Source organism: Brienomyrus brachyistius, chromosome 24 (assembly GCF_023856365.1).
Source record: "Brienomyrus brachyistius isolate T26 chromosome 24, BBRACH_0.4, whole genome shotgun sequence".
NCBI classification, from domain to species: domain Eukaryota; kingdom Metazoa; phylum Chordata; class Actinopteri; order Osteoglossiformes; family Mormyridae; genus Brienomyrus; species Brienomyrus brachyistius.
In genome coordinates, this window is record NC_064556.1 from 8,256,740 (window position 1) to 8,269,960 (window position 13,221).

The 13,221-nt window shown below is 45.0% G+C and overlaps 2 protein-coding genes across 7 annotated transcripts in view; both read right to left on the bottom strand.

The window, feature by feature from the left end:
- Window positions 1-13,221, bottom strand: part of LOC125720161 (interferon-induced protein 44-like) — a 518,912-nt gene that overhangs the window by 498,591 nt on the left and 7,100 nt on the right. Inside the window, exon 7 of one of the 3 annotated variants that reach the window (XM_048995338.1) lies at window positions 11,274-11,956. The exons of the other annotated variants lie outside the window; for them this stretch is intronic. Within the exon in view, the coding sequence (XP_048851295.1) occupies window positions 11,780-11,956 (177 nt within the window). The 3' untranslated portion in view covers window positions 11,274-11,779. Of the gene's footprint in view, window positions 1-11,273; window positions 11,957-13,221 lie in introns of those variants that run through there. 3 annotated transcript variants of the gene reach the window in all.
- LOC125720156 (interferon-induced protein 44-like) overlaps window positions 1-13,221 on the bottom strand; it is a 100,538-nt gene that overhangs the window by 25,477 nt on the left and 61,840 nt on the right. Inside the window, exons 1-2 of one of the 4 annotated variants that reach the window (XM_048995331.1) lie at window positions 2,429-2,529; window positions 2,062-2,107 (exon numbers count right to left, since the gene is read on the bottom strand). The exons of 2 other annotated variants lie outside the window; for them this stretch is intronic. The gene's annotated coding sequence lies outside the window, so the exon portion shown is untranslated. Of the gene's footprint in view, window positions 1-2,061; window positions 2,108-2,428; window positions 2,530-13,221 lie in introns of those variants that run through there. One more of the 4 variants, XM_048995329.1, reaches the window with a different exon arrangement.

A 13,221-nucleotide genomic window follows, 5' to 3' on the forward strand; every position in this document is an offset into this window, starting at 1 on the left:
GCCTCTATGAGTTTCCCTGAGTGTGTGTGTGTGTGGAGTTATCAAGGTGGCGTGACGGAGAGAAATGTACCCGACGTGTTGGGTAGCAGTGGTTGGCCTGGGCAGAATGGTGCCGTGGAGGGGGAGAGGGAGACGAATGGGACCTGTGTCGTTTGTACCATGTGTCAGGGGAATGTGAAGCTGACTGCCGGTCCTCAACTCTGCCACCAGTATACCGTGCAGTTAAGGGGCGATGGCCCCAGGGGAATGAATGAGGTGAGGTGCGAATTGGACGGCGTCGGTCAGGAAGGCAGGAAACCTGCTCAAAACTGCGCCGGTGTTCGTCCTCACGGGGGCCAGAGTCATGCCGTCTACGCGGCGAAGAGGCGTGACTGAGAGGAGGTGCGTGACCTGGCTCAATCCGACGGTAGGTGGGCGATGCAGGAGATGGGCCACCGCACAGCTGACAGCAGGTCTCCCTGGACGGGAGTCGTCCCCGAACGGAGGAGTGATGTGGTAGGCTGGCACCGTCAAAGTCACGCTGATGGTTCTTCCATGACGGCTGGTGCCTGCTAGGGGAGGCATGCTCAAACACAGCACAAGAGTGGTTAGAAACACATGAAAGGCTGGCAATGCCTTGCTGGAGGTCAGCAACCTGCTGTGAGAGCCTGTCCACCGCGCTATCCCTCTGGTTCATGCAAAATTGCCTAAGATCACGAAGTTCCGTTCTAAGGTCAGTGAGAGCGCTAGGCACGTCCAAAGCCGGGACAGTAACAGAACCAACGTGTAACTGTAAGTCAGCCGGCAGTACCGGGGCCGGGGAGGTCATATTAAGAGCCATACGCGCGCGTTCGCATTGCGTAGCCACTTTAAGCGCAGCCTCCAACGTTAAAGCACCATGCTCGTGAATTTTTAACTGCAGCGCCGGCTCTAACCCCGAGACAAAACGGCGGAAAACTTCACAGCTCTGGGCCTCGCGGCCATATTGAGGAAAAGCCTCCGCTACCACGTTAGTTAAATCGGCAGCGTAGACCTCCAAAGGTTCCTGCAGTTTACGGGGCCTTGCATTAAGATGCGCCTGAAACGTAGTCAGGAAAGGCAGCCGTCCAAAAACAGCAGCTAAACTAGTTTTCGCTAGCTCATAATTGTCCTTAACATCAGGTGGCAAGCTATGCCAGTATGAAAAGGCAGAGCCGGTGAGCTTAGCACCGAGCAGCTTAGCCCTATCGGAATGGATTTGAAAAACATCAAGCGCTACCTCGAATCACCGAATCCAGGCACTGAAGGGCTCCGTCCCGTCTCCCGTGAAAGGAGAAGGAAGGTCGATTCGAAACGGTACCTGCGAGCGGTAGTCTGCGCCGGCTTGTTGCTGCAGCGGCTGGGGCTGTTGCGGCGCTGCGGGCACTGCCGCCTCGTTATCCGGTATGTCCTGTTGCATCTCGTTAAGGCAACCGGGGCGAAAACACGCAACTGAGCAGCGTTTAGTTTTCCTTGTCGAACTCGTGGGAATCGACGGGTATGCAAGAAATATAGGCGAGACTCGAGCGGATCCACAAAACGGCGAAAATAAAATACAACCACGAAACCGACCGCCGCTGCCACCAGTGTGACGCTCTTTTCTTGACTGGGGTTCGTTAGGCTTCGAGGTTTATTTAGGAATGAGGCCGGAGACTGTATGTGGATGTATATATATATATTTACTCCCCTGATCTAAAATAACAAGAACATATACAGCTCCGCTCAGCGCTACGCATTTCCCGCTACTTTTCTTCTCCCCTCTCCCGCGCCAACTCTCTCCTTTTATTTCCTCCGTCACCTCATCTCACCACCGCGCTCCATCCGCGAGCCCCAACAAAGCAGACCCTCTTCCCCCTCAACACCAAATTACTCTTACAATAAAATAATAATTATATAAATGCAGATCCTGAAATCTTTCTTAAAATTTACATGGTTAGGACGTACCCGGGGAAGTTTGGTAAGCATCAATTCCATCCAAAGACGTTACAAAGCAGGGCGAGTTATGGGAGCTTCTTACATTTTGCACGCTATTGAAATATACAAATATTTGTCTGAAAAACTCACCTTTTTGAAAACTACCTTCGACTGCCGCAGTACTTTGCAGACAGCTCTGGAAGTGAAAGTAAAAGTTCAAAAGCATTTCATATAGTCACATTGATAACGGTGGTAAAAGGTAAAATATAAGTGCAATCTTAACAGTAAATAATTGCAAGAGTAAGCTCATATTAACACAGATTTTGAAATCCTTCTACATATCTACATAATTTCTCTGTATCATTATTATTCGAGAACAGCAGAAACTAACAGCTCTCCCCAAAAATTTTAATAAAAGAAAATAAACTTTTCACAGACAGGCAAAATTAACGAGTTACAGATTTGACTAAACTGCAGTTTTGTACAATATATAGGCCTGTTTGTTTAACAAACTCACCTGTTCCAAATGAGCCTGGAAAGCTGCAGTCTTACAGAGAATTCAGAAAATGAAAGTAGGAGTTCAAAGCGGTTTATATGGTCGCACAGAATATTGTGGCCACACCATAGTTAAATATTAAATATTGCAGCAATTCTCATTGCCATTCAAATATTGATTTAAAATGCTATGCTATATCCTACTTTAAACAGGAAAGCAGTTACACCTTATTCTATAAATTACTTAAAAGTAAAATAACCGTCAAATACAATCTTTTTTTGCAGCAGATATTTAAAAATAAACTGATGACGTTAACTACAATTGGATTTTCCAGCGTCAGTTTTCCTTCGTTACAAAGAAATCATAGAAGTACAGTTGGCATTTAACAGTTATAGAAAATAAGTTAACTTATTAGTTACGTTAATATATTTATACAGATGTTGAAATCTTTCTACACAATTTAATTTAAACTTAATGAAATCTATCCACAGAAAAACTAAATGAATGAGTTATGTGGTTTACTAGCCTACAGTCTGTACGACATATATTCAATTCAATTTATTTTTATTCAATTCAATTTGTTTTTATATAGCGCTGTTCACAACAGTGTCATCCCAAAGTGCTTTACATAGATGTTTTGTGATGCATCACAACATCATTATAGAGAGTTGTACGGAACTGGGAAAAGGAAGGAAATAAATTAAATAAATAAAGCCAGATGAGAACCAAGGAGAGGAACCAAAAACTCCCAATTAGGGAGAAAAAAAGCTCTGGGGGTCCAAGGTCAACTGGGTGCCCACCCCCCTGGGCAAACTGACATTACTGAAAAAAGAGTGGACTTGCTAAACGCAAGGTGTACGCTGTGATTCAGGATCAAGACAAAGTCCACCAATGACTCTGTTATCAATGCTGGCTTGAGTAGGGTGGCCAAAGTCCATCAATGAGTCTGTTTTCCATACTGGCCTGTGTAGGGGGCAGATTGAAGGCTGCACCCATGATGTTACAGTTTACAAGTCACAACCACAATGTTTGCATTGCTTTTTCCATTATGGGAAAATAAAGACTTCATTAATTTTAGTACATCCTCTGCTTATACAGTATATATGACAATAAATCGTGAACCATTCCCCTTATGCTCAATCGCTTACAGAAGGAGTGGGAGCAGTTTTACAATGTAATAACTGTTGTTTCCACTCTAGGATCACACACACACACACACACACTGACACGCCAGTTAACGAAAGAGGGTCTGTTTATCCACTCCCCTCCCTCCCCCATCAGGAAATTTCAGAGATACTCGCAGAGACATTGGCAGAATGTTTTATTGAAGGAGCAGTGAACTAAAGGGGATGCCTGTTTTAGCAGCCCGCTGCCAGAAAAGGCATCCCCTGTTAAATCTGGCTATACTTTATCTACACTGGTGAAGCTTGCACAGGTTAGTCACAGCAGTGTCAAATTCAAATTTCAGCACCCTGCTGCCAGAATTGTAACAGAATTTGGGGGCTCATCCTTGTTTGATTTTCTCCTGAGTTTGTCAGGTATATTTTTTGTGGGGGGGATCTGTAGTGTGTAGGGTAGCAGTTGGTGAGGGCCCAGTTTGATATTATTGACGTCAGCCTATTTCCTACACAGGAGCAATTCAACTGGTGCACCTGGTGCTTATTCAACATCTCAATCTCTAATGATGCATCCAAGAGTGTGATCCAAAGGGTCCCCAGTACAAAGGCATGGATTCGTATCTGACTGCTGTAGTGTCATTCTACTCTTCCATTATGGCACTGACACCTGTCAGTGATGAAGGAGAACCTCATCAAAGTGCTGTACTGTTGTTCCTCTGAAGTTATGTGTGTAATAAAGAACCTGCACAACACCCAGTGGTCTGCATAGGGCTACAAATACACACATGTACACATACAAGGGATGATGATTTATTATTTTTATTTTTGGGTTATATTCTTTTCTTTTTATTTTAGTAATGCTTTTTTATTATTATTTTTACTATATGTGCCGAAGTGTATCATATGGTACAATGACCACTGGGTACAACATCCTACATATGCAATACACACTACCTGCATATGCTACTACAGGGGTGGGCAATCATACCCAGAAAGGGCTGGTGTGTTTGCAGCCTTTTTTGGGATAACCGATCAGTTGCTCAAACCCAGTTATGCAAATTCTATAGTCGATCAGTCCTCTACGTACTACTCTACAGTAAGTTTGGAGTTGCGGTGAAAAGCTGCATGGCTAAGGGCCCTATCTGGATAAAATTTGCCACCCCTGTGCTAATACAATAGTTTGCAGTCTGAGAATTCTCCCTATTGCTCACTACAGATCGTATTTAGTACAAGAGACCCATAAAACAATTACGTTTCAAACTACATTTTAGACAACTTCACGTTATATGTCATCGTACACCTAGATTATTCCTTATTAGATATTGAAGATTATTACATTTCTTACTTACACAGCAACTGTACCCTTCTTTGAATGCATTTTCCACCATCGCTGACATATGTACACTGCACTAAGCTTCTAAGTACAGCTCTTGAGCTGTAGTTCGAAATACGCAACTTAACGACAATGTTTGCAAACTATGGTTTTGGGAAACACCTATGCAGTTTAGCGAAGCATCGTACTACATAAGCTCGCAGTGTCATTACCTCCATAGTTCGAACTATGGTTTCGGGAAACACCTTTGTTGTACTTACATAGTTCAAACCTAGTAAACTATGATTCTGGGAAACGCACCCCCAGATGTCTGCCACAGATTTAGGGCTCACTACTCAGCCCCATCAACGCAATCTCCTATCCGTCTCCTTCTTTAGAGCTCGCAAATACAAGAGCTGGTCTGCAAGACCAGGGGATAAGCTTCCAGGATCCAGTCTGAACTGGCCAGTCTGACTGCGGGCCTCTGCCACAGGAGACTGTCCCAGTGGAGAGACGACCCCCGAAGCCTCCTCCCTCTCAGGCAAAATACCCCGACTCAAGATTATTATACAGACGTTTCTTCACCTCTGCTTTGATAGCAGGTCCAGGAACAAACACATCAAAGAAACTGCCGATCTGAATCAAATCCGCCTTGCGACAGCAGTCAAAAGAGTCATGGGTAGGACATAACGCAGCCCAATGGCAGCAGAAACACAAATAATCAAAACTGCCAAGCACTACATTTTCACCAAAGTATATTTAACACTTATTACAGAAACACAAGCGTGAACTTCAGGAGTGGCCCAGGCCAAAAAACAAACAAACAAAACATGTGAGTAACTAGGTGCATAAAACCTACATACCCTAAACCAACATCAAATATAACTAAAAGGCAAACACCACCCTAACTCCCTAACAAACACAGCCCAGACACATTTACATAAACCAAAACGATATCCACTCCCTACTCTTGGTGTATATAGAATTAATACAAAAAAAATATACAAACTATAAGGTAACACAACTAAGCCAAATCACAATCCAGAATGTGTAGTCAGTAATCAATCCAAGCCAAAAGTCTGTTCAAAGATCAAAGTTTAATATAAGTATATCAAAGGTAAAAATACCAGCAACATTCTTTCTACAAGCTCCCCAGCAACCCAACTACTTTTATTCATTTGGCAAGCAGGAAACCGGAGGCAAAAACAAGGCACAGGTGATGATCATCTTGTCAGATGTGCAGAAGGCGGGGGTCTTGTCAGGCTAGCAGAAGGCGGGTGTAAAACCTGGAACTGGAGCATGGAGCCTAGAAGAAAAACACAGTCACCATAACATCTGATGTGTTGTGTTCTGCCCTGTCTTGTCAGGGGGAGTCTGTCCCTCTGGTCCCTCCCATGCATCATGTCGATCCTGTCATCCCCTGTCAAGTCCAGAGTCCCATCTGTCTCCAGCCCTGGTGTCCTGTCTGTGAGATCCGCTCCTCTGTTGGACCTGGAGAAAATTACCGGCACATTTTCCGTTAAGTTAATCTTCCGTTCCGTTCCGTTATCTTCCTTCAAGTCTCAAGGAAAATATTGTAAATTCACAGTTTTCCAGTTTGTTCGAAGGAATATTTCTTAAATAATAGTTTATTTTCATTTTTAATTCTTCATTCTGCCAATGCGGATTTGTTTGTTTAATAAATGGTGTTGTTCACAAAACTACAAAAAGTAATTTGAGAATATAGTAATTAAATGCATTCATTATTTTTCATGGCTCAAGGGCCATTTGTTAGACTGCACAACATAATTTAGCAGGACTGAAAGAAGCTGAGAGCTTCCCTAGTGGCTATGGGAGTGCATTTCCATAGAGCAAGTATGTGTGGCAGCCACATTGCTTTTAGATCACAAGTTGGGATAGAAGAACAAATCAAATCAATTTCCTCATTTAATATAAAATTTTTTATTAGGCTTGATTTTTGGAAGCCCATATTTAAAAACATTTACATTTACATTTACAGGATTTGGCAGACGCCCTTAGCCAGAGCGACTTACATAAGTGCTTTGAGACTCTGCAATGAATTTCCGATGCTAGCTCAATAAGGACCCAAGCTATGAATACTATCTCTGAGAACTCCATTGATTAGTGCAGAATTTTTTTTTTTTTTTTTTTTTTTTTTAAAACACACCAGAATAAGAGTCGAGAAAGAATATAGAAAAACCCACTGCAACTGAAAATGGAATGCCACAGATATTAGTCTCTCCCATGTATCGTTAGCTATTTGGTGGCCCAGAGTGATAACTCTTAGGTTAGTAATTAATCTATGAGGTTTAACATTCCAGCCTCTAGAAATAAACTCTTCTCCTCATTATCAGAGATTAAGCCCACAACAACAGTGTCATCAGCAAACTTGTCCATGGTGGTAGAGTTTGAAGTGGCCACACAGTTGTAGGTGTACAGTGAGTGGAGCAAAGGGTTTAATGCGCAACCCTGGGGGCTCCGTGAAGGTGAGAGAGGATGAGACACGTCTGCCCACCCGTACAGCTTATGGTCTCTCGGTCAGGAAGTTGTACATCCACCGGCACAGTGATGGGCTAAGACCCAGATTCTCCAACACAGCAAATGTCCAAGCAGCAACTAACAGCATTTTCACTTAATGACCTTTCCTGGTACCCAGATGACTCAGGGCAGTGTGTAGCAGATATGTTACAGCATTGTCGGTTGAGCGATTAAGACGGTATGCAAATTGTAGTGGGTCCTGGTTTGATAGGTAGAGAAGAGGTGGTGAAATTTCTGACCAATTTTTCAAAGCACTTCATCACCACTGAGGTCAAGGCTACAGGGCGGTAGTCATTTTGGCAAAGAAGCTGGGGTTTCGTCAGTACAGGAACAATGACCAAATTTTTTAAAACATGTGGGGATTACCAACTGTGCCAGTGAGTGGTTGAATATTTCTGTGAACACTGGTGTTAGCTGGTCAGCACAGGCTTTAAGGATACCTGAGATGCCATGGGGTCCCGCTGCTTTCCTGGTGTTCACTCTCTGGAAAGCCCTCTTCACGTGACCCTCCATAATGGTGACAGCGCTTACTGCTCTGACACCCTGCATGACTGCTGCCAACAGCCCCACCAGCCCTATTAGTGCTGTTAGCGTCATTAGCGCTGAGGGCTGCAGCCTTGAAACGAGCATAGAAGGTGTTTAGCTCTACTTCCAGATATCTGCCTTCCCCATTCTGGAGGGTGGTGTTTTATAATCCGTTATCGTTCTCAGTTCCTGCCGCAGGCTTCATTAGTGGTTTTGTCAGAGTTGTGACTCTAGTTTCCGGCCATAACACTGCTTCGCCTCTGTGCACGCTGTAGGATGCAGCTTTATATTCCTGCATGTTCCCCATGGTGGGTGTAGCACTGGTCCAGGATTCTTTCACCCCTGGTGGGGCAGCTGATGTTTCGGTTAAAGTTTGATGCACGTTTGAGGTTGGCCGCCACAACAAGCACAGGGTCTTTGTGAATCTGATGTTGTGTGAGAGCCTCATGCAGTTCACATAGGGCAGTGTCCATGTCACTGAGGTGGAATATAAACATCACTGACTATAACCGAAGTAAATTCCCACAGAAGGTAGAAGGAGCCACATTTTATGGTGAGAAGTTCCAGGTTGGGTGAGCAGGATCGCGTGAGAAGGACAATGTCAGTGCTTTCACACCAGCTGCTGTTTACCACGTGACATAGACCACCTCCTCTTGATTTCCCTGATGTTCTGTCCATGAGAAGAACTCAGCGGGCTGGATGGCGTGGTCTGGTACCGCTGGGTTCAGCCAAGTCTCAGTGAAGCGGAGTAGGTGTCATATGTCCCTTAATCGCTTAATTAAGTCAAGCTTATTCTCCATAGACTGTACATTGGCTAGCAGGACTCTAGGCAAGGGAGCACGGTCTGCCCGGGCCCTCAGGCCGTTCCTGACCCCAGCTCGTTTCCCTTGGGGCCGCATTGGGACGCATCCATTGTTCTCCCTCAAGATCTCGCTTCACCAGCACGGGTCCGGCGTTAAAAATGATGAATGGTGAGTGAGTTGTGATGCAATAAAGAGAAGTGTGTTTTTATCATAGTGGATTGTAGCCATTGTAAAAAAACATAAGAGGATAGAATAAAGGAAATAAAAATGTCCCACATTTTTGGTTTGCTGGATGCCCTCCTGTGTGGGCATACTGTGGGCACGCTGTGGGCATACTGTGAGTATATTTGGCACGCTGTGGGCGTACTTTGAACACACTGGGCACACTGTGGGCATACTGTGGACACTTTGGGCAAACTGGTCATATTTTCAGCGCATTGGGTAAACGGGGCATACTGGGCACGCTGTGTAATACAGTATATAATAAGACAGCCCACAAGGTGGTGCTGTAAGACTAGGTAACATACATCCATCCATTTTCCAACCCGCTTATCCTACTGGGTCGTGGGGGATCCAGAGCCTATCCCGGAAGCAATGGGCACGAGGCAGGGAACAACCCAGGATGGTGTGTGAGTGTGCCCTGCAATGGGCTAGCCCCCCATCCTGGGTTGTTCCCTGCCTCGTGCCCATTGCTTCCTTGCCTCGACCAGAGCGGGCACGGAGTAGCAGTCGTGTGTAGATTCGACCAGAGTGGTCACGCAGTAGCAGTTGTGAGTGGACTCGACCAGAGCGGACATGCACTAGTAATTATGTGTGGAATCGACCAGAGCGGGCACGCAGTAGCAGTCGTGTGTGGACTCGACCAGAGCTGGCACGCAGTAGCAGTCGTGTGTGGACTCGACCAGAGCGGGCACACAGTAGCAGTCGTTTGTGGACTCGACCAGAGCGGGCACGCAGCAGCAGTCGTGTGTGGACTCGACCAGAGCGGGCACGTAGTAGCAGTCGTGTGTGGATTCGACCATAGCGGGCACGCAGTAGCAGTCGTTTGTGGACTCGACCAGAGCGGGAACGCAGTAGCAGTCGTGTGTGGACTTGACCAGAGCGGGCACGCAGTAGCAGTCGTTTGAGGTCTCGACCAGAGCGGGCACGCAGTAGCAGTCGTGTGTGGATTCGACCAGAGCGGGCTCGCAGTAGCAGTCGTGTGTGGACTCGGCCAGAGCAGGCACGCAGTAGCAGTCGTGTGTGGATTCGACCAGAGCGGGCTCGCAGTAGCAGTTGTGTGTGGACTCGACCAGAGCGGGCACGCACTAGTAATTATGTGTGGAATCGACCAGAGCGGGCATGCAGTAGCAGTCGTTTGTGGACTCGACCAGAGCGGGCACGCAGTAGCAGTCGTGTGTGGACTCGACCAGAGCGGGCACGCACTAGCAATTGTGTGTGATTTCGACCAGAGCGGGCACGCAGTTGCAGTCGTGGATTCGACCAGAGTGGGCACGCAGTAGCAGTCGTGGATTCGACCAGAGCGGACACGCAGTAGCAGTTGTGGATTCGACCTGAGCGGGCACGCAGTAGCAGTCGTGGATTCGACCTGAGCGGGCACGCAGTAGCAGTCGTGGATTCGACCTGAGCGGGCACGCAGTAGCAGTCGTGGATTCGACCTGAGCGGGCACGCAGTAGCAGTCGTGGATTCGACCTGAGCGGGCATGCAGTAGCAGTCGTGGATTCGACCAGAGCGGGCACGCAGTAGTAGTTGTGGAGGCCGTAGTTTATTTTCTAAAATAAAATGTGACGGAGCAGTCAGTGACTGCAGCCCCTCCTCAGATCACACAGCACCAAACCCAGGCAGATTCTTTTTGAACTACACATCACACAATACAAAAGTGTGTAACTGAAAAGGCATTCAAAATATAATACAGAATAATTAGAATAAATAAACTTACAACAGGAACGTCACAACCAAATGAAATATGATTAACAATTATATCTAAATGCTGTTCATTCCTGCATAACTATAACTTATAACCTAAACTAAAAACCTAAACCTAAGCTGAAACCAGATACTCTGATTTCCCCCCGCAGTAGAAAAACCTGCTGAGATTGCCAAGTTGCCCATAGGTGTGCGTGGGTGAGTCACTGGGGTATGAATGTGCCCGTTGTTGCTTGCCTCACACCCATAGCCTCTGGGATAGACTCTGGACCTTCCAAAACCCTGATCAGGATAAGCAGTTTCGGAAAATGGATGGATGGATAATCACACGAATGACACAGATGATGTGTTAGTTACGGAGCTGAGGTGTCTGTTCTGCATATAAGAAAAATAAACTCAGTGTGATTTCGCATACTGGTGCCAAAACTCGTGTTGAGAGTTTCTCAGGAGATCTAATATAAATCAATAAATCCACCCCCTTCACATACCGGTCCACAGGCAGTCCCAGTTGCACAAGCACTTATATTCCCCCAATTGTCTTCCCATAGTATTTCCATTTATTTCCAATTGATATCACATATTTTTCACTGGTTTCATGTACGTGGAAATATTTCTGAAATCTTCACAAAATAATAAGACAATATCACCATATTATATATTTTATTTTTTGGTTTACATAAGTCAAACTAACATGCCCATTATGTATATTTATGGCAATTAAATCAATAAGTAAGTAATAGACTATCTCAGAAAATTACCGAATAATAGTTGGCGTACACAAGCCAGATTGAAACCTATAATCTAGTAATGAAATTGACACTTTGGAAAAATATAGACACAGAACACTGAGCCAAATTATGGTTAAGACTGAGACAGGCAGTGACCAATGCTGGAATCATCAGGTCATTTTATTTACATAGCATGTAGTGCAGTGTGTATTTTATTATATTATATATTGGATTGTATTTAAGCATCATTCATACTCACATGAAAAGACAATTATAAATTCAGGTTATGAAAAGGTTTGTGTGTCAGGAAATGTACAGAAACAGCCTAATGCAGGTTTACAGGGACCTAACGTGTGGTGTAGAACACAAAGACACGGACAGAGAAAGGCAATGGCACAACCCCTCAATATGATCTATTCATCTACTCTGTGTTTTCCTCACAGTTTTCCAAGTAATTGTCAGCAAAGTCCAGCATCTGTTTCATGGCCTTGAGGAGCAGGATGTCACAGGCGTCATTCAGCTCACTCTCATCAAAGTAATTCTTCACGGGAATCACATTTGACGGTGGGATGCCCAGACACTCGCTAGCTCTGTAGATCTGCAGAGAGACACATACATTCATGTATTTTTTTAGCTGCTGTATCACAAGACTAGTGTCAAACAGGGCTGTAAAAAGTCATGACTGAAATGGTATAAATATGCCTTTAGCAGATGCTGCCGAATGTGAATGTGCAGTAGAACCTTGGAACTCGAATACCTCGACCAGCTCTGATTTCAAACAGCTCTGTTGATTTTTTTTTCAATTTGTACCTCAAGCAAAATCTTGGAACTCAACCATTCTGTCACGATCGCCGTTACGTGCGGGCGATCGAGCGTGCAGGAAGCGGGCAGGAAACAGGCAAGGGTCCGTAATCGGGGAAAAACAGGGTTTTAATAAGGACGGGCAGGTCAGGACGGGACAAGAGCACGTACATCGACTGACATCAATGACGGACAACGGGAACAGGTCAGACCAGGACTTAAATGCATAGAGACTAATCAAAGTAAGCGGACACAGCTGGGTACGATCAGGAACGAACACGTGGGTAAGCAGGGGGGCGTGGCACACACGAGGAGCGGACAGGCCAGGCATCACACATTCCTGCTAAAATTTAAACGCTAAACTCTACCACTTCAGACCTAGAAAGACCCATTACCTGTGATTTTATATGGCTAGTATCAAAATGACATTATTAGGTATACGATGCATTGTATATGAAAAATGTTACGTTGAAAATGCAGACGTGCTGGAGCAAAACTAAATATGCTAAAAACGTTTGTTTATGAAGGGTGTTTGAAAAATGTCATTTGATATTATTCACCAAATTTGATGTCGGCTAGTGTAATTTATGTTGAATGTTAATTGTAAATTGTGACAAAACCAGACGTGTGGCAGCAAATTGGAAGCAATATTTTGAAACTACATGAAAAACTGTAGAATATTCACTTGTTTTTTGCTAAATCACCTAACAAAACATTTTAAAATGTCAGCCGGTGTTATTAGCCTCAAAATATGAGGCACACACGTATGCGCTCGCGAGCAGAAAACCCATCCTGTCTACGCGCTCGCTGCACCCTCTTATGGAAGGCCACTAGGGCCAAAACGCTGTAGGATCACACATGTACGTATGACAGAGCTTAAATTCCAGGTGGCCTGAGACAAAGCCTACCCTGGTACGAGAGGTACTCTCTGGCCTAGGTACAAAAGGGGGGTTAGTGACCCCACACACACAAACACAGATACACAAAGATAACAAGGGAGGCCAGCATTTCAACTTTTATGGCCCAAAGATTTAGGGACCTACAGACAGCAGAGTGGACCTC